This window comes from Canis aureus, chromosome 15 (genome assembly GCF_053574225.1).
Source record: "Canis aureus isolate CA01 chromosome 15, VMU_Caureus_v.1.0, whole genome shotgun sequence".
NCBI lineage: Eukaryota > Metazoa > Chordata > Mammalia > Carnivora > Canidae > Canis > Canis aureus.
Window position 1 is genome coordinate 40355698 of NC_135625.1, and position 22212 is coordinate 40377909.

General features: G+C 36.2%; 2 protein-coding genes across 13 annotated transcripts in view; both read left to right on the plus strand.

Moving 5' to 3' along the window:
- The window catches only part of ADAM9 (ADAM metallopeptidase domain 9), a 137957-nt gene extending 128596 nt beyond the window's left edge, over positions 1-9361 (plus strand). The window contains exons 21-22 of the mRNA XM_077849229.1: positions 6103-6170; positions 7906-9361. Of these exons, the coding sequence (XP_077705355.1) occupies positions 6103-6170; positions 7906-7999 (162 nt within the window). The 3' untranslated portion in view covers positions 8000-9361. The remainder of the gene's footprint in view (positions 1-6102; positions 6171-7905) is intronic.
- A 2649-nt stretch (positions 9362-12010) lies between these two features.
- ADAM32 (ADAM metallopeptidase domain 32) overlaps positions 12011-22212 on the plus strand; it is a 181765-nt gene continuing 171563 nt past the window's right edge. For 10 of the 12 annotated variants that reach the window (XR_013352994.1, XR_013352993.1, XM_077849240.1 and 7 more), the window contains exons 1-2: positions 12011-12198; positions 22095-22174. Coding sequence is in view for 8 of the 12 variants with exons in the window: in XM_077849240.1 (XP_077705366.1) it covers positions 12141-12198; positions 22095-22174 (138 nt within the window). In the remaining 4 variants the exon portion in view is untranslated. Of the gene's footprint in view, positions 12228-22094; positions 22175-22212 lie in introns of all 12 variants that reach the window. The other 2 variants (XM_077849248.1, XM_077849249.1) reach the window with 2 other exon arrangements.

Here is a 22212-nt window from a genome sequence, read left to right on the forward strand (position 1 = left end):
TTCTCTGTGTATATGTGTGTGTGTTTTTAAGATTCTACATATAAGCGAGATCATACAGTATTTGTCTTTCTGTCTGATTCATTTCACTTAGTATATTGCCCTCGAGGTTGATCCATGTTATTGAAAATGGCAGGATTTCCTTCCTTTTTATGGCTGAATATAGTATTTTATTTATTTTATGTATTTTTTCATTTATATATATTATATATTAATATATATTATGTATTTATATATTTACATATATATTTTTTCATATATATATATATGTAAAGAGAATGTGATACATAGATATATTCTCTTTCTCTTTATCCATTCATCCATCAGTGGGAACTTGGATTGCTTCTATGTCTTGGCTATTATAAATAATGTTTCTGTGAACTTGGGATTGCAGATCTCTTTTAGAGTTAGTGTTTTTGTTTTCTTTGGATAAATACCCAGAAGTGGAATTACTATATAATGCAGTATTTCTATTTTTTAGTCAGATTGTTTATTTTATTATTGAGTTGTATGAGTTCTTTATATATTTTAGATATTGACCCCTTGTTAGATATATGATTTGCAGATATTTTCTCCTATTCAGTAGACTGCCTTTTCATTTGTTAATGGTTCTCTTTGCCATGCAGAAGCTCTTTAGTTTGACATGGTCTCACTTGTTTATTTTTGCTTTTGGTATCAAATCTAGAAAATTCCCTCCAAGAGCCACTCTTTTTAGAGTTTTATGGCTTTGGGTCATCCATTCAAATCTTTAATCCATTTTGAGTTAATTTTTGTGTATGGTGTAGGATAGTGGTCCAGTTTCATTCTTTTGCATGCGGCTGTCCAATTGGACAGTATGATTTATGATTTCCCAGTATGATTTATTGAAGAGACTGTTCTTTTCCCATGGTATATTCTTGGCTCCTTTGCTGTAAATTAATTGATCATGTATGTATGGGTTTATTTCTGGGCTCTCTTTTCTATTCCATCGACCTATGTGTGTGTTTCTCTGCTAACGCTGTATTGTTTTGATTATTATAGTTTTGTAGTATAGTTTGAAATCAGGGAAGTGTGATGCCCCCTTCATTGTTTTTCTTCCTCAAGATTATTTTGACTATGCAGGGTCTTTTTCTACTTTCTACTTCTGTGCATTTGTCCATTCTAGATACCTCTTACCAATGGAATCATGTAGTATTTGTTCTTTTATGTCTGACATTTCATATAGCACTGTCTTCAAGGTTCATCCCTATAGTAGTATATATGAGAACTTTATTTATCTACATATCACGTAATTATATATTTATGTATATACAAGATTTTGCTTATTCATTCCTCCATGGATGGGTGGTTGGATTGTTTCTACCTATTGGCTAATGTGAATAGTGTTGCCCTGAACATACATACACACACACACACACACACACACACACACACACGTACTTGTTTGAGTACCGACTTTTTTTTTTTTTTTGAGTACCTATTTTCAGCTCCTTTGGATGTAATACCTAAGAGTAGAATTGATATGTTATATCATGAATCTATATTTAACTTTTTGAGAAACCACCAAATGGTTTTTCCACAGCGGCTACACCATTTTACATTTCTACCATGAGTGTTCGGATTTCTTCCCATCTTTGTCAACACTTGTGATTTTCTGCTTTGCTTTGTTTTTAAAATTTTATTATAGCCATTTTAGTGGACGTTAAATGGTACCTTGTTGTGGTTTTGATCTGCATTTCCTTAATGATTAGTGATGTTAAGTATCTTTTCATGTGCTTATTGGCCATTTGTATATCTTGTCTGGAGAAAGGTGTATTCAAGTCCTTTGCCTATTTTTAAAATTGGGTTGCTTGTCTTTTTGTTGTTGAATTGTAGGTCCTGGATATTAACACTTGATCAAAAATATGATTTGTAGATATTTTCTTCCATTTTGTAGGTTGTCTTTCATTTTGTTGATAATGTCTTTTGGTGCACAAAAGTTTTTAATTTTTATGAAGCCCAATTTATCTTTTTTTGTTGTTTGAGCTTTTGATATCATATCTGACAATCCATTGTCAAATCCAAAGATGTGAAGATTTACTTGTTTGTTTTAAAAGTTTTAGTTCTTATATTTAGGTCTTTGATCCATTTTGAGTAATTTTTGCATATAGTATGAAACAGGGGTTTAACTTTTTTTTTTTTTTTTAAGATTTTATTTATTTATTCATGAGAGACACACACAGAGAGAGGCAGAGACACAGGCAGTGGGAGAAGCAGGCTTCATGCAGGGAGCCTGATGTGGGACTCCTTCCTGGGACTCCAGGATGATGGCCTGGGCTGAAGGCAGGCGTTAAACCGCTGAGCCACGCAGGGATCCCTGACTCCTTTCTTTTGCATGTAGAAATCCACTTGTCCTGGCTCTATTTCTTGAACAGACTATTCTTTATTCATTGAATGGACTTAGAACCTTGTGGAAAATCAGTTGCCTATAAATGTATAGGTTTATTTCTATTCTTTCAATTCTGTTCATTTGGGCTCTACTTCCATATTTCTGGCAGTTCTACACTATTTTGATTATTGTGGAGTTGTAATGAGTTTTGACATTGCAAAGTTTGAGTCCACCAACTTTTTTTTTTCTTTTTCAAGATTGTTTTGTTATTTAAGGCCCTTTTGATTCCATATGATTTGACAATCTACTTTTCCATTTCTGCAAAAAAGGCTGTTGGAATTTTTATAGGGTTTGTGTTGAATCTGTGGATCACTTTGGGTTATGTTGACATATCCTGACAGTATTATGTCTTTGAATCCATAAACACTAGTTGTCTTTCCACTTATTTAGGTCTACTTTAATTTTTTTCAGCAGTGTTTTGTAATTTTCAGCATACAAGTCTTTGACCTTTTTTTAAAAAAATATTTTATTTATTTATCAGAGAGAGAGAGCACGTGAGCGAGAGAGAGAGAGAGAGAGAGAGAGAGAGAGAGGCAGAGACACAGGCAGAGGGAGAAACAGGCTCCATGCAGGGAGCTCGATGTGGAACTCGATCCCTGGTCTCCAGGAACACACCCTGGGCTGAAGGTGGCGCTAAACCACTGGCCACCCGGGTTGCCCAGTCTTTGACCTTCTTGGTTAAGTTTATTCCTAGGTGTTTTACTCTTTTGGATGCTATTGTAAATGGAACTGCTTTCTTAATTTTCTTTGTGGATTTTTCATTGCTGATGTACACAAACAAAACTGATTTTTTGCATGTTCATGTTACATCCTGCATCTCCTCTGAATTCATTTATTAGCTCTACTAGCTTTCTTGTGGACGCTTCAGGGTTGTTGTTTTTTTTTTTTTTAGGATATTATTGGTGAATGGAGGTAGTTTTCTTCTTTCCAACTTGAATGTCTTTTATTTTCTTTTCTTCTCCAGTTGTTTTGGCTAGATTTTCCAGTACTGTGTTGCATAGTGGTGGTAAAGGCAAGCATCCTTGTATTCCTGATTTTGGGGGAAAAACTTCCAGTTTCCTTAGCATATTTAAATACTTCCCCATATTCCTGCAGTAACATCTTTCATGTTGATGGTGAGAAGTCCCTAAAGCAGTTCCTGATAGCTATTTTTAAAAGGCTTTCAGCTGTCAGTAGTTAGAGTCCTTATGTATGAGATTGGGAAAGACCATCTCTCTTAAATCCATTTTTTAAATATTAATACAGCAATATCAGCTTTTCTTTTTGTTTAATATTCACCTTATGTCTTTTTACATGCAACTCTTGTCTTTATGTTGTCTCTTATAAAGAGAATATCTTATCTTACAAATTTTAAAAAATATTTGTCTTTTAACTGGAGACTTTATGTTGAATACAATTATTAATATAGTTTTTCTACCATATTATTTTTATGATCTCATTGTTTTCCTGTTCCTTCTGTTTTCTCCCCACACCACAAAGCTTCTATCTTTTTGGATTGATTTAGTTTCCCCCTTGCCCCATTTCATTTTTCTCCTCTGCTAGTCGTTACACACATTGTTAGATAAATTAGATTCAAATCTATTGGTTATTTGTGATAGTTTCTTGTAGCTTCATTATATTTTTAAACGTGTTCATTTCTTTAAACAGTTAAAAATACCTACTTTTTTGTGCTTTATTTGATCATTTTAATGTGTGCAGTCTTGGTTCTGTGGTTTGTTATTTCTGATTCTTGCAGTGGCTCATTAGTGTGTTTTGTAATACTGATTGTAAACTGGTATTCTTTTGAATTTTACATAGGAGAGTTATTTCAGTCCTGAATTATAGTGAGTTCCTACAGAGAGTGTGTATTGGCCACATGCAGTCAGTCTTCTATGCCTTTAAATTAAGATTTTTGTTGGTGTTTTTTTGGGTCACACAAGTGTTATGAACTCTGCCCCCAAAGCCTTGTGAAGATGGATATATGGTTAGAAATTCTCCATGGAGATGATTTTCTTTTATTCCCCTTCTATCAGTACCAAGGTCTCTATTTAGGCAGTTTCTCTACTGTTCTTTGGGACAGGTGTTTTGTTATTAAGTTAATCCAGTGAGAATATTGCTCTTGAGGGGCGTAAGCTTTATATTAGGTCTTATTTTGGGCAATCCATCCAACTCAGGCTCCAGGTTTTGTCTTCTATGTCTATGAATTACCTGAAAACACATAATGTAGACCACCAAGGATGAAAGATATTCATTCATAGGAAGAATGCTGCTACATACTCAGTACTCTTTCATACTGTCTTATTGTTTTTGGTCTTTAAGATGTTTCTTACTCCCTAGTAACTCATTCAGGCATTAAAAAATGCCTATTAATATTTTAACTAGCATTTTATGTACCCTTTACTTGGAACACTTTAGTTCACTGTTTGTAATAAGCATGTATTTCATGCTTTTTAATAATTATATACCAGTCCATCTTATGGATTTATCATAGATTTGAAAACTGATTATTTCAAATCTTGTTACTACAGAAAAATGCATCATCAAGGATCCTTCAACGGGTCTTTGCATATGTGTAAAAGTATATGTCAAATAAATTCCAAGAAGTAGAGTTTAACTATCCTTTTAAATAAAGTACTGCTTTGATGGGTTGGTGGAAAGGGAATGAGACACTTTCTTGAGTACCTTCTCCATTTACAAAGTATAAGCAAATCATTCTTTGGGGCAAAAAAATAGACTACCTGTTCCACAGCAGGACCCAGAGAATGTTAAGCTATTCTCCCAACGCTGTGCATATTCTTTTTTTCCTGAGAGAGAGAAAGAGAGTGTGCGAGCAGGGGGAGGGGCAGAGAAACAATCTTAAGCAGGCTCCATGCCTAGAGCTTAATCTAACAATTTCACCACCCTGAAATCATGACCTGAGCTGAAATCAAGAGTCTGATCCTTAACCGACCAAGCCACCACACTGCATATTCTGCTACTCATAGAACTTTAGAAAACAGCAGTAGTGGACAACATTTTGGTCAAGATCACATCATTGGTGATTTAGTAATTCCATCTGACCTTCCCTAACTGTTCCCAATATAATGTGGTATGTGGTATTCTTACTTTTACTTTCTTATTTGAGGCTTATCTGTATACTCTTATTTGTTATAGACTCTTGCTGTATTGCAAAACTTCATTCCATCTATCTTGTCAAGGAAGAACTATCATGAATCCCAAAACTAAGGGTTATAATTTAGCAGTATTTACAATGCCAGTTGGTACCAAACAAGTTTGGCGATACATTTTTGGAAGATTTTTATTTAAAATACGTTGATAGAGGTGCCTGGGTAGCTCAGTCAGTTGAGTGTCTGGCTCTTGGTTTCAGCTCATGGTTTCAGCTCAGATCATGACCTCAGGGTCCTGGGATTGAGCCCCATGCCAAGGCTCTGTATTCAGCATGGAATCTGCATGGGATTCTCGCTCTCCCTCTCCCTCTGCACCTCACACCCTGCACATCTCTCTCTCTTTCTCTCAAGTAAATAAATAAATCTTTTTAAAAAATGTATCCCACATTCAGTGGCAACGTTGTTGAATAAGCAAAATATTTTTAAATGTCAGCATTGTAAGTCATCTATTCATTGATTTTAAATATATTGATTACTTTCATATAGAAAATAAATTGTATAGAACACATACTTATGAGCGCATTGTGGTAATAACTGTTTTTTCCTTTGTAGCCTATCTATGCAAACAGATTTCCAGTACCAACTTATGCAGCCAAGCAGCCTCAGCAGTTCCCCTCAAGGTCTGAAGTGAATTCACTTAGATCACTTAACCAGAATAAAACCCAGGGTTAATGTCTTAAGATTTACTCTTGTATTTAATTTAACACAAGGTATTTATTGCCAGTAGTTTAGATAGAACACAATTTTTAGAAAAGCTTTTAAGAACTCTTTGTTAGTTTTGTCATATTAGTGCGGTGTCAACATGCAATTTTAAAGAAGCCTGAGCAAGATAAGCAAATGGTGCTGCAGCCTTTGAATGTACCTAAGATTCAAAAATAAGGGCCTTTAAAATACCCAGCATTGGCAAACCAGATGGGTTAGTCCTATTAGGAATAGCTAGAAAAGCTAGACAATGTAAGAAAAAATGTGTTTGAAAGCATGAGAGAACTACCAAGGAAGTGAGGAGGAAGTGTGGGGCCCAGAAAAAGAAGGCAGTCCAGAGGTAATCCCAGCTTTCTGGAGACACTTTTCTGTCCTGGACATGTCTGCCAATTCTGAATGTGAGAACTGAGAGGACAGGAAGCTGAGGAGAGCTTGTAACAGATTCACAGGGCTGAGGGAACAGAAACTGGAGCCCAGGCAAGGAAAAGGTACCCTGGCGATCATCCCAGGCTTTGTGTTGGGACCCAGTGGTAAGGGTAAACTAGATCCTCAATTTATTTCTACAATTTTTTATGTTTGGTTCCCCTGTCAAAAGAGCAGATCTACAAGAAAAGAATATGTGACTAAAACAAGAAAAGCCATATACCATAGAAACATACTCAGAGGGTAATCAGTGAGTACCATTATCAGACACAGACTTTAAAATGACTATAATGATTATGTCACGGAATTAGTAGTTAAGTTTGAGAATTTCAGCACAGAACTATAAATTCTAATAAGAGAATCATGTGGCAGTTCTAAAACTGAACTGAAACACAGTTCACAGTTTCTGAACTGAAACTGAAAAACTGGCAGTTCTAAAACTGAAAAACACAAGCACTGAAATATTTCAGTTCTCAATGGCTGGGCTTAAAATCAGCAAGTAGGATCACTGGCTATGCTATTTTGCAATATATAAAATGCATCTTACCCCTCCCACCCCTAAAAGTCCTTCAAATTACAATTGTATCACAACACTGAGGAGTGTCCTCTTGGTATAATCTTTAATATGTAATCAGAGTGCACTGAAATCCAGCTGCTCATCAAGAGAGGGATAAATTATGAGACAGATATTCACCAGGTAATATTCTGGTGTGGTACTGGAGTAGAGGAATACTAGAATTGGATGCAAAGGGTGAGGAAGAATATAGAGGTTAAGGATAGGTATAGAAGTTATACCAGGTTTAATTCTCAGAGTGGATGTTATATTTTGAATTGAGTTGGAATTTCAGCTTTATTTATGTAAACAGGGAGCTAGTGACCTCACTTGTCTTTTACAATTTATCTTTTTAATTTCATTTGCTATTCCTTTTACAAATGTATAAATCAGAACTGTCATACAATATTTTTGATTATAGAATAGCATTACTTTATGTAGTAAATCCATTTTAGAGTCTTGATTGCATCCTTTAACCATGCATATAAGATGAATAATAATCTCCGAATACAGTGTACTCTTAAGAATTGTCAGCAAAAAAACAAAAACAAAAACAAAACAAAACAAAAAACAAGAATTGTCAGCAGTATTAAGGATGCTGTTGTTAGGCTTGTAATGATGTAGTATTATTTTATTCAGTTGAAACACATGATTAACTGTCTTTTTTCCCCTCACAGGCCACCTCCACCACAACCGAAAGTATCATCTCAGGGAAATTTAATTCCTGCTCGTCCTGCACCTGCACCTCCTTTATATAGTTCCCTCACTTGAATTTTTTTTTTTTTTTTTTTTTTTACCTTTACTTTTGCAGACATCTTCAGGGAACTGAGCTAATCTTTTTTTCTTGATATTTTCTTGAAAATCCTTTCTTCCTGCTGCAACTATGAATGAAAACAAAATACCATAAAACAAACTTTACTAACACAAAAAAAACAGAAATTGAGTAGTGGGAATTGAGAAATATAAGACATGCAATAAAGCCAGGGAAATTAGAATAACATTTCCATTTCCATTACTGAATAAGTCTTATTCAGTCATTCTGTGAAGTTAATGCACCGAACATGGATTATGTTATTTTAAACATGGTATTGTAATGATTCTTAAGTTTTGTCATTAAGTACTTAAATGTAATTCTGAAATTTGACCTTAGTTGCCATTAATGTAGTTTCTGGTTGAACATGTGATAATCTAATACCTTAAAAACTAATTAGCTGTCAGTAATATCTAATATTTTTCATCTTGCACGGACTTATTAATCATCATATGCTAGAATCTTGTCTATCTCATTCACTACACAAATAAAGGAATATTGTCTTCAGAAGAATGCGCAAAACCCACAATTTAGATATCATGATCTTATTTTGAATGTACAAAGTATACTAAAAGTGTATGTGTGTATTCACACACAGTTTTGTCTTCCATTTTTATGATCATTCTATGGATAAATGATTCTGTGGATTCTAGGGATAATAGAGTCTATGGATCTATCTATGGATAATGAATATTAGAAAAATTAATTTAATAATAGAATTTCTATTATGAATCATGTTAAAGCATGGCATTCTTTTACAATAGCATTATTTTAAATAAATTAAACTTTAAGGTACGGAGTATTTAATAGAACTAATCAGATATGCTGTTGATACATGGCTGTAATAAAGCAGGAGCTTTTATAATATCTTCAATCAAATTGAGATATCATAAAACCACTTGAGAATTTCATGAGCACTTTAAGTTTAAAATCTGAAACTTCAAAGCTTGCTATTAATATAATTTAGAATGTTTACATTTACTGAAGTGTGCTGGATCATGTCTCCATTGACACTAATGTTTTCAAAGAAATTAGCCTGGAGAAAAGAAGTTAGAAAAAGTTTTTCTTAGATAAATGCAAAAAAGCTAGTGAGGCGTGTAGGAGTTACTGTTCCAGCTGTGTAAAAAATGAATTTTTACTTTGGAAAAAATGATATGGATGGTAAAATTTTAAACACTCAAAAAATTTTCGTAACCTTTCATAATAGAATTTAATAATAGGTTTATTAATTGAATTTCATTAGTTTTTCAAAAAATCTTGGTTTGTGTATATATACATATACAAATATAACATTTGCAATAAATAAAAGACTTGAAATTCTGTTTTGTGTTGCCCAGTAACTTCCTAAATATCCAGCTATTTATAACCTTATTAATTTAAACATCATACTAATTTTAGATAAAACTACTAGTTAAACTTTTGCAGATATTATCTCACTAATTTTCAGGCTTCTGCTAAATTGTGCACAGTAGTGTTTTTGTTATTAAAGGAAAACAGATTATTTTTGAGGAAGACAGGTCTTTCAGTTCTTTGAAGAATACATTGACAATCTGGTATATATTAAAGATTATATATAGGATGTGGGTGGAGGGCCAAGCAGTCCATATAAAGGATGATATAGAAAAATAGGGGAAAATTTGTACTTCAGTGTATGCATTGTCTGGAGTTTAGAAGAGAACTCACCTTTCCTGTCTATAGGATTCTATAGGAACTATTCTACAACAGTAAGACAGTTTTATCACTGTAGATAACTGATAGCAGTGCAAAGTAATTCTTATCCATAGACATGAAAATTCTGCAAGCAAAGGTTCAGCTGACATCCCTCCCTGTTTTGCCTCCAATAGCACATTTATTTCGATATTCCTGATTTTTGGATTCTCCTTTGAACTGGCTATAATACCTCACCACTTTCCTCATTACTGAATTAAACACAATCTTTAATGTTTCTTTATTTAAAAAAAGGTATAAACAATCCCAAATGAAGATTCTTCATTTCAGTTTAAATCTCCAAATGAATTCATATAAGACTAAAATATTTGTTTCTTTTTCTCATATATATAGTCTCAATTTTTGCAACTGTAATTCATATCACTGAAATGTTGGTAATATTTAACTATATAACTTAAAATTTTTCTCAGAATTAGATAAATCCTTGGATTTTTGAATATTTAGAAAGTGTTTCTAAAAGACTGATCAGTCTGAACTTTTACTTTTATATATATTTTTCACATGTTTTATAAGATTTTCACTTAGGTTTGTCCTTGGTTTATTCTGGATAGCTGTTAAAAATTGTAACATGTCTTGGCCATAGATGTCACTTCAAAATTTTCAAATATTAAAGGGCTTCTTTGCCATCTGCTAAAGACTTTAATAAGTAAATTATCTGTAACTTTGATATCACTGTTTGACTATATGTTCACAAATTACCTTGTTCAGGATATTGCATTTTCCATTTCTCTCAGGCAGATGCCTGGGTCTCTAACCATATAGATAAGCACAGTCCAGGTTTTCTAAGCACAAATCAGATTTTATTAAATTCCATAGATGTTTACTGAAACTCTACCGTCAGGTATCACTAGGCACTGTGATATATAAGTTCTGGATGGGACATCTACTGTTATGGAGAGAACGATATACATAAGAATAATATAAAGTCTGCTCTCTTAAAGATTTAAACAGAAAAGGTTGAAGAGAAACAATAAATAAACCAGGATTTCATTCAAAATACTTAACACTAATTAAAGGTACTTAACTCTGATTGTTTTTCTAATTCTGAAGCAAGATGAAACCAGCTTTTGGCTCAACTACTCCCTAGAAGCAGTGCTAGTCTAGAACTGGCTGTTCTGTTGGGATACAAGCTGCGTGTAGATTTTTGCCTTGTTTTTGCTCATGCGAATCCTTTATAGGCTTATTTATGGTCCTGTTGAAATCCTATGCATGGGTAAAACCGCGTCTCAATTGTTAGTTTAGATGTGGTGATTCCCTGTGAGCTTTTGTGTGTTCCCAACCAGCCTTTTAGTTGGTGTGTCTGTCTTTCTGTTAATTACTATGATTGATTAATTTCATCTTTGGGATTTCAAAAGAATTAAAAGATAGTACAGGTGGAGACTGGAGGTGAGGCTGAGCTGGAAGCCCTTTCGTCCCAGGGACTCAGGCAATGTTTTTTTCAGGAAAGACCAGGCGCCTCAGTGGCCGAAGTAATTGGGGCAGGAGAAGATAGGTAGCAGCCTGGGCTCGAGACTTAAATTTTTCCACTGGAACATACTTACTGGGACTCTGGGTAACAATCTTCTCCATCTCATTCATTATACGAATAAGTGAATATTCACTGTGCTGATAAGTTTCTGAACGAGAGAATGGTACCTGAATTCTAGCTAAGGGCTTGTGAAGAACCATCCGGATCACACAGTGCACCTGAGCGGTGGGTATGAGCAGAAATGACAGCGGACTCTTGGAAGATAGCAAGATGGACTCACTTTTCCTTTTCTTGGAATCTTTTTCGCACATCTGGCTAATTTTTTTTTTAATTTTGGAAACCCAGCTTCAGTAAATAGGAGTGCGTGCGTACAGTTTTAAATTCGTAAACTTTGCACGTTCGTCTTTCAAAACATCTGGAAGCATTTGCTACAAAACAGCCTACAATAACCGCGTCAGTTCTTTTAGGTCCATCACCACGAAGCTAGCGAAACATTGGGGGGGGCCCTCAGGGCCGCCTGGATGCCCCCTCCCGCCCCCCCCCCCACCCCGGGAGCCCCTGGCTCTTGGGTAGGCCACGCGGGACTCAAGCAGGCTAGGGATCAGGCGGGAGCATCCCGTGAGCCACTCGCGTCAGCGGCGCCGCCTCCCCGGCGTGCCCCTGTGCGCCACGGCCTCGCGAGATTGCCGGCCCGCGTGCGCTTGCGGGTGGGAGCCAGGTGAGCGCACCCTGCGGGCGTCGTTCACTAGCCACGCTGCCCCCGCCCTCGGCGCGAGCCTGGGCGCCGTGGCCTCGCGAGATCACCGGCCCGCAAGCGCGTGCGGCTGGGCTGCGGCCACTGCGCGCCTCGAGCGCTCCCAACCGCCGCCGCCTCAGTCCATTCTCGGAGCCCAAGAAGCCACACCATGCTCCGCCTAATGCTGCTACTTGCTGGGCTCGGCGACTTGCTGGCATTGGGAGCCGGTAAGGCCGCGGAGACCCTGTTAACGCTGGTAGGGGCAGAGGAAGGTTTTCCTTTTCCTTTGGAGGAGTACCTGCTTCAGTCACAGGGCGGCCCCCGCTCCGCTACAGTCTCCCCTGGGGCCGGGAAGCCCGGCCTGGGAGGGGGAGGGGGCGTGGGGATGGGTAAGTGAGTCCCCAGAGGGAGGGTGATTGCCGTGAGCTCGAGGACAGACCGCCTTCTCTCTGAATCGGAGGAGTGGGTAGCCTTCCTTGTGGGTTTTCCATGCACTTCACAAAAGTGTCTCGACGTTTCTCGCTCTCGGAAGCACTCCAGAATCTTCTTGACCTCCACCCAACATCTGAAGGAAAAGAAGACAAAAGCCACACTCTCCTCACCATTCGTTCCAACGTGACTTACCTGGCATTCCTACGGGAATCCTTTGTCCTGCAGTTGGGGGCGGGGGGAACGACAAAAAAAAAAAAAAAACAACAAAAAAAGTGTCTGCGGTGCTGCCAGTGACAGAGATACGTGATGGCCAGATACAAAGAACAGTACAAAGAAGCCTCAGAATTTAAAAATATACTAGGGGTGGTTTAGAGGCAAAGCGACATTTTAGATACACTGTTCTGAATCTGACCATCCTGTGACAGTGGCAGCACGTGGAGTGTGTTCTTTCTCCATCTGTTTGGAGGTACCACAATTTAATTTGGCCAGTTCTTTCTATTAATGGGCTTTTGGGTTGTTAACAGTCTTTTTGCTATGTTACATGCTGTATTGGTGACCTTGAGCTGCTGTAACAAAATACCTTCAACTGGGTGGCTTAAACAGCAGAAATGTATTTTCTGGCGGTTCTGCAGACAGCACGTCTGAGCCCAGGATGCCGTCAGGGTAGGGGTCTGATGGGGTCAGGGGTTTCTTCCTGGCTAAGAGACCATTGCTTTCTTGCTGAGGCCACTCCGGTGGCCTCTGCTTTGTGTGTGGAGACAGCAAGCTCTCTGGTGTTTCTTCTTAGAGTGGTGCTAATCCCATCCTGAGAGAGCCACCTTCACCGCCATCCCTAGTCCTAATGACCTCTCAAAGGTACCACTTCTAGGGATCCCTGGGTGGCGCAGCGGTTTGGCGCCTGCCTTTGGCCCAGGGCGCGATCCTGGAGACCCAGGATCGAATCCCCCATCAGGCTCCCGGTGCATGGAGCCTGCTTCTCCCTCTGCCTGTGTCTCTGCCTCTCTCTCTCTCTCTGTGACTATCATAAATAAATAAAAATTAAAAAAAAAAGATAAAAAATCAAAGGTACCACTTCTAAACACCGTCACACTGGGGTTAGGACTTGAGCATGAAATTTTGTAGGGACACAGATCCTCGCCATAACACTATTTTAATGCAGTGGTTTGCAGACTTTTTGGAAATTTTTCTTTACACATTACCAATTACAGAAATTCTCAAAGAGCTTTTGCTTGTGTTTTGTTTCTGTTATTATTTGTCATATTGGAAATTAACATAGAAATTTAAGAATTTTTATTCATTTAAAAATGACAGTAACGGATCTGTTACCTGTTAACATAAGTCAACGCATTTAAAAAATAAAAACTATTTTCTGAAACAAAAAGTGTAGAACACTGGCACAATTTTAGATTTTTGTAAATCTCTTTAAAGTCCAGCTTAATAGATGGCAGCTAGATTCTCATATCTATTTCTGCATTGGATTTGTTGCTATGTTTTCTTTGAAGTATATGAAGAAAATCCAGCTTATATAGTTGGAAAAGGGAGGAGTGTTTTTTGTTGTTGTTGTTTGTTTGTTTGTTTTGTAAGATTTTATTTCACAGAATGAGAGCACACAAGTAGTCAGAGTGGCAGCCAGAGGGAGAGGGAGAAGCAGGCTCCCTGTTGAGCAGAGAGCTCGATGTGAAGCTGGATCCTGGGGTTCCCAGAATCATGACCTGAGCCAAAGACAGGTGCTTAACTGAGTAAGGCATCCAGGCGCCCCAGGGGAGGAGTATTTTAATAGCCTTTTCAGATAATTACCAGTATTCTTTGAATACTGCATCAATACTTGACAAGGGGTAAGAGTTAGTTGCAATATGGAGTCTAAGACATATCAATGACCTTTTCAAAATGTGCTGTATTAAGAATTCCTGGAATCTTGAACTTTGAATCTTTTACTCATGAGTTGTTTTTAATAAAGTGCCTTTGTTTTTAAATTTTAAATTGTAGTAAAATACACATAAAATAAAATTTATCATCTTAATTATTTTTTTAAAAATAAATAAGCTATATTTCTTAGAGTGTTTTAGGTTCATAGCAAAATGAAGAGGAAGGTATAGAGATTTCCCATACACCCCATCCCCACACATGCACAGCCTCTGCCTTTGACAACCCACACATTTGTTACATTTGGTACATTTGTTAAAATCAGTGATCCCACAGTGACACATGATTATCACCCAGAGTCCATAGTTTACCTTAGGATTCCTTCTGCCTCTGTACATTCTTTGGATTTGACAAATGTATCATGACATGTATCCACTATTATAGTGTATAGAGTAATGTCAGTACCCTAAAAATCCTCTTGCTCACCCTATTCATCCCTCCTTCTGGCCTAACTCCCAACAACTCTGACTTTTTTCTGTCTCTTTAGTTTTGCCTTTCCCAGAATTCTGTGTAGGTGGAATCATTCATTATGTAGCCTATTCAGATTGGCTTCTTACACTCAGAAATATACATTTAAGGTTCCTACATGTCTTTTCATGGCTTGATATCTTACTTGACTTTTAGAGTTCTTTGTACATTTTGGGTGAACAGTCTTTTATCAGATATACCTTTAGAAGGTATTTTCTGCTAGTCTGAGGCTCGTGACTTGTCTTCTTATTCTCTTGACATTGTCTTTTGCAGCACAGAAGTTTATGATTTTGTTTTTTCATGCATTATGTTTTATCTAAAAAATTGTCACCATACCTAATCATAATTTGCATTAGGTCTATGATCCATTTTGAGTTGATTTTTGTGAAATGTGTAAAGTCTGTGTCAGATTCTTTTTTTTTTTTTTTTTTTGGCATGTGGGAATTATCCTAATGCCATTTGTTGAAAGGACCATCTGCTCCATTGTATTGCCTTTGCTCTTTTATCAAAAATCAGTTGACTATATTTATGTAGATTTGGGGGGGGCTCTTTATTCTGTTTGATTGATCTGTTTGGTCTTTCACCGATACCACACTTTCTTGATTACTGTAGCTTTATAGGAAGTCATTTAGTCAGTGGCAGTCTTCAATTTATTCTTTTCCTTCAGTATTGAATTTGCTAATCTGCGTCTTCATATAAACTTTAGAATAAATGAGTTAATGGAATTCTGATTAACTAATTCAATTGAATCTATAAAGCCAAGTTGAGAAGAGCTGACATTTTGACAGTATTGAGTTGTACTCTCCCTGAACATAGACTAAGCTAAGTATTTCATTTATTTCTGGATGCTCATATAAATGACATTGTGTTTTAAATTTCAAACTCTACTTGTTCATTCATTGCTGCTGTGCAGGAAAGTGACTTTTATATATTAACTTTGTTTCTTTCAATCTTGCTGTCTTAACCATTTTTAAGCATACATACAGGTCAGTAGCCTTAAGTATATACACATTATTGCGTAATCTATCTCCAGAGCCTTTTTATCTTGCAAAATGGAAGTGCTATACCCTTTATACAACAGCTTACAAATTGTGATAAAATACATGTAACCTAAAGCTTACCGTTTTAACTTTTTTTCACTGATTTTTATAGTTTATTGCTCTTTAAACAGAAACTAATTGAGGAAAATATCTATATTCAGCTTCTTTATTTTTGTAGATTTTTTTCTAGCTTTACCAGTGAGTTTTATACTTTCATATGTTTTCATGTTATTAATTAGTGTCCTTTTGTTTCAGCATGAAGAGCTCTCTTTAACATTTCTTATAAGGCAGATCTCTTCATGGTGATGAACTCCTTTAATCTTCGTCTAGTCTGTTGAACCTCTCTACTGAAATTTTCAGTTAATTTATTATATTTTTCAGATCTATGATTTCAGCTTGGTACTCATTTTAACCATTTTTGAGTGTACAGTTTAATGGCATACAGTACATTCACTTGTGTAGCCATCATCACTATCCATCTCCAGAACTTTTTTCATCTTCCCAAGCTGAAACTCAGTACCCATTAAGCACTAACTCCTCATTCCCTTCTCCCTGCAGCTCATGGAAACTGTCATTCTACTTTACGTCTCTGTGGATTTGACCATACTAGGTGCCTCATATAACTGGAATTGTGGAGTAGTTTCCTTCTTGCGACTGGTTTATTTCACTTAGCATAACTCCCTCAATGTTCATCTATGTTGAGTACATGTCAGAATTTTCTCCTTAAGGCCAAGTAATATTCTTTTGTGTGGAATATAAATGAATAAATATATATTTCATTTTGTTTATCCATCCATTTGTAGATGGATATTTGGGTCGCATCTTCTTTTGGGATATTATGAATAATGCTGCCATGAACATATATGTACATGTACTCATTTGAGTCCCTGTTTTCAATTCTTTTGCATATATATACTGCATATAAGTGAAATCGTATGATATTTATCTTTCTTCATCTGACATTTCACTTAGCATACTACCCTTTAGGTCCATCTATGTTGTCACAAGTGGCAAGATTTCATTCTTTTTTATTGCTGAGTAATGTTCCATTGTATACATTTGTGTGTGTGTGTGTATATATATATATGTATATATATATATATATATATATATATATCAGATTTTCTTTATCCATTCATTTATTGATGGACACTTTGGTTGCTTCCATATCTTAACTATTATAAATTATGCTGCAGTAAACATAAGGGTGCATATATCTTTTTGAATTGGTGTTTTTGTTTTCTTTGGCTAAATATCCAGCAATGGAATTACTGCATCACATGATAGCTCTACTTTTCATTTTTTGAGAACCTCCATACTGTTTTCCGTAGTGGCTACACTAATTTACATTCCCACCAACAGTATATGAGGGTTTTCTCTTCTCCACATCCTTGCCAGCACTGAGTATTTTTTGTCTTTTTTGATAACCGGTCTGATAGATATAAAGTGATATCTCATTGTAGTTTTGAGTTGCATTTCCCTGATGATTAAAGGCGTTAGGGGATCCCTGGGTGGCGCAGCGGTTTGGCGCCTGCCTTTGGCCCAGGGCCCAATCCTGGAGACCCGGGATCGAATCCCACGTCGGGCTCCCGGTGCATGTAGCCTGCTTCTCCCTCTGCCTGTGTCTCTGCCTCTCTCTCTCTCTCTGTGACTATCATAAAAAAAAACAAAACAAAACAAAACAAAAAAACATTTAAAGGCGTTAAACATCTTTTCTTGGGCCAGTTGGCCATCTGTATGTTTTCTTTGGAGTAATGTGTATTTAAGTCCTCTGCCCATTTCTTGATTGAGTTGTTCATTTGGGTTTTCTTTAGATATTAAGTTGTGTAAGTTCTTTATATATTTTGGATATTAACCCCTTATCAGATATATGATTTGCAAACATCTACTCCCATTCAGTAGGTTGCCTTTTCATTTTGTTGATGGTTTCCTTTGCTGCACAAGTTTTTTAGTTTTATGTAATCCCATTATTTATTTTTAATTTATATGCCCTCTCTGAAGAGACTAATCCAAAAAATATTGCCAAGATTGATATCAGAGAACTTACTGCCTATTTTTTCTTGTAGGAGTTTAATGGTTTCAGGTTATATATTCAAGTTTTTAATCCATTTTGAATTTATATTTGTATGTGATGTGAGGTAGTGGTCCAGTTTCATTCCAGAATTCCAGAATAATTTTCTCTTAGATGACGTATTAGTGTTATTGTTATTATAACAGATTACCACAAATTTAGTGGCTTAATACAAATTTATTATCTTACACTTTGTAAAGTGGGTCTCAGTTGAGCTAAAATTGGGGCCTTGGCCGTACTGTGTTCCTTCCATAGGCTGTAGTAGATCATCTTTTGCCTTTCCTTTTTCAGATTCTAATGGCTGTTTGCATTCTTTGGCTGGGCCCCCTTCCTCTCAAATTCAAAGTTAGGAGCATTGGGCTGAGTTGTGTTCAGACTACCATCTTTCTAGTTCTTTCTTCTGCCCTATTCATCTTCTTTTAAGGACCCTTGTGATTAAATTAAGACCACATGGATAATCCAGGATAAATTCACTATTTTAAAGTCAGCTTATTGGCAACCCTAAATATACTTTACTGTGTAACCTAACATATTCACAGGTTCTGGGATTAGGGTATGGACATCTTGGAAAGCAATTATTATTCCACTTACCACAGATAATGAGATGTTAGAACTAAAAATGATAAATACCTGAGGCAGTATGGACGGTGAAGTTACATACATTGCTCTCATTGTCAAGAGAGAATGCAAACTTGCTCCTAGAATTCTCTGCTTATTGGGATAGAGAAAACACCTTTTTCTATCAGGAATTGCACACAGGTGCCAGTGCTTGTGTTGCTTTCCTTCGCTTCAGACTATATTTGGAACATTGCAGTCATCGCCTGAGTAAACTTAACTCATTACATTATTGCTTATCATCTGCACAACTTAAACAAAATAGGAAAATAGGAATCACTACTCTTGTATATTTCAGTTCTTTTTAGGATTGGACTACTTCTGGGTTTAGAAAGACTTGGTTTAATGTTTTGGTGATGGTGCATATGATATTCAGAGATTTCCATTTGGTCCTTCTTACTGTAATAATCCTAATTCTGTGGGTCAGGGAGACCAAGTGGGGATTCCACAAGATATTGATTATATCTGTTTCCACATGCTGTTCCATAATTGGGCATATTATGATAGGAGGAATTCACAGACCCATGGGAAACTCAGATTTGACCCTAAATTTGAGGTACCACCAGTTGTCTTGTAAGCATCCATCTTTTCCTGAAGTGAACCACAGTTATATTTTAAGTCCTTAAAAATTAGCTTAGAGCAAGTATTTAATATTCCATACAAGGTCTGAGTAATTGGGTTTTGATTTTGTAGATCCAATATGAAGATTTTTCTTTTTTAAAAGGTTTTATTTATTTATTCATGTGAGACATGGAGACATATGCAGAGAGAGAAGCAGGTTCCTGCGGGAAGCCAGATGTGGGATTTGATCCTGGGACCCCAGGATCACAACCTGAGCTGAAAGCAGACGAAAATTTTTCTTTTAGTTGGCTATTTCATCCTACTTAGACTTGTTGCTAAGACTGAGATTTTTGATCTTAGAGCTTCGTAATTATGTAATACTCCTCTGATTTCATACTTTTGTTTTGGTAAAGTCACTGAAAAAATCTGATTTGGTTTATTTTCTGGATGCATTTGTGTAAATTCTTTCTTCTCAATTTGGAATATCTATAGGGTTTTACATAATAAATTTGTTATTTAGGCAATAATAGTGATTCCTCATTGTGAATAATTAGAAAATGTAGTATCTTACTACTTCTTCCCACATCCTGTTCGCCCCTTAATTATATGACTGGTTATTTTATTTTATTTTTTTTTTAATTTTTATTTATTTATGATAGTTACAGAGAGAGAGAGAGAGAGAGGCAGAGACACAGGCAGAGGGAGAAGCAGGCTCCATGCACCCGGAGCCTGATGTGGGATTCGATCCCGGGTCTCCAGGATCGCGCCCTGGGCCAAAGGCAGGCGCCAAACCACTGCGCCACCCAGGGATCCCTGACTGGTTATTTTAAATCTTAGTTCTTCTATACTGTTATGCAATTGAATAATATGTATTTCTAGCACTTGATTTTCAACTTTAATCACAATTCTTTTTGGACCACATTGCAATAAATTTAAGGAAATCAGTATGCACATATGGTATTCCTCTTTTTTACTGCCTGACATTATTATATATGTTGTTATGTCTATATCATTTGCTCTCTACTAAATAAATATAATTCTCATGGTTGTTTTAGCCTTATTATATATTTATTTAATACCTACTACTAACCTTTTACTTTAACTCTATTGGTATCTTCATTTGGAGAAGTTTCTCTGGCTTTGGTGACAGGCACGTTGAACTAGTTTCCTTAAGATTTTGCTTGTGAATACATCTCTTTTGCCTCTGTATTTGAATGAAAATTTTGCTGGGTATGAAGTTTCAGAGCCCCTATTTTCTTTTCTATAGGAATGTGTAGAAGCATATGGGAATATCCATATACTTAACACTCTGAAACCACTCTGCATATAATTAATCTTTCAAGTATCAGCTTTCTATTAAAGTTTCTATACATATGCATAGATAGCTATATGCTTCTCATTGGGACTACACTGTATGTAAACCATCATTCAAGTAGTATCTTTTTCATTGATGTATGTGTGTTTGTAAATGTATGTGTAAAAGCGTGTGGGGATAGACCTATTCTTACTTGAATGAAATGCATGGAGTATAATGTGTTTCATGTAACACCTTCTTTCATTAAGATACTAGTGTTTGTAAACATGTGTTAGGAGCATGGAAAGAGCCCTGTGCTTATTTCATTGAAACTACACTGTGTATAATACATTGTTCAAGTAATATTTTCTTTCATTAATATATATATATGTTTGTAAATGGATATGTAGAAGCATAAGGGAAGAGCCTTGTGTTTCACACTGAAACTACACTGTGTATAAACCATCATTCAAGTGACATCTTCTTTAATTAATATAAACCCAGTAACCCCCTAGCCTAGCCCTCTAATGCCAATCTTAACTGTTAACCCCTAACCCTAACTATAAATCCTAACCCTAGCCTTAACCCCTAAACTTACCCTAAAATCTAACCCTAATCCTAACCTTCACTCTAACATTAACCCCCAACCATAAACCTAACCTTAAATTGAACCTTCTTGAGAGTTCTCTAAATAGGATACCAGGTACATACCCTCATCCTGGCCCCAACCTTAATCCTAAACCTAACATTGGCTATAAGCCCTAACCTTAACCCAATATCTGAGAAGAAGAAGTAACAAGGAAATATTACTCATCCATAAAAAAAGAGAACAAAATCTTGTCATTAACAATAACATGGATGGAGCTAGAGAGTAAGTAGTATGCTGACTGAAATAAATCTGTCAGAGAAAGGTGATTAACATATGATTTCACTCATGTGGAATTTAAAAAACAAAGCAAATGAGCAAAGTGGGGGAAAAGAGAGGCAAACCCAAGAAACAGATCCTTTCTGAGGATGGTTACCAGAAGGGAGGTAGGTGGGGGGAGGAGGCATGTGTTAAATAGGTGATGGGGACTAAGGAGTCTGTACTTGCTGCGATAGCACTGGGTGTTGATTGGAAGTATTGAATCCCTCTTTTGTACACCTGAGGCTAATGTTAACATGTAACTAACTTGAACTTAAATAAAAACTTATAAAAATAAAGACATTGTTCTTCAGTTTTTTGATGTTGGATAATGTAAAAATTCTCAAGCTTGCCTGCTTTACTGCCTAATGCCCAGTATGATTTTCTTTTTCTTTCTTTTTTCTCATAAGCCTGTAGGATCTTTATCTTAAATACCCAATAACTTTAGTAGAATATGTCTGTTTTAATTATTATCAGTTATTCCTGAATTCAGTGTACTTTCTAGTCCATGGTTTCAAATCTTTTATTTCAGGAAAATTTTCTTGAAATATATCTTTGATTATTTTTTGCTCTGTTCTGTTTTCCTCAGGAGCAGCAAATTCTGTGTAAGTTTAATACTATGCCCCTGTCCCCATGTGCAGTCCTTTTTTTGGGCTTTCATAACTATCTTGTCTGTTTTTAAAGTAAGTGTTTTCAAGATTTTTGTAGGAGTACATAGTGATGACTCATATGTACATAAGTGAGTTCTACAAAACAACTTGAACAAATACTTAGTCACATATAAGACATACTTATTGCCTTTTATCTTTCTTCAGGTTCACAAAGTTCTTTTCTACAAATTGTAGTTCCAGAAAAAATCCAAGCAAATACAAGTGGTAATTCAGAAGTAGAAAATGTAAGCAATATTTTTCACAATATCATATGAAATTTTTA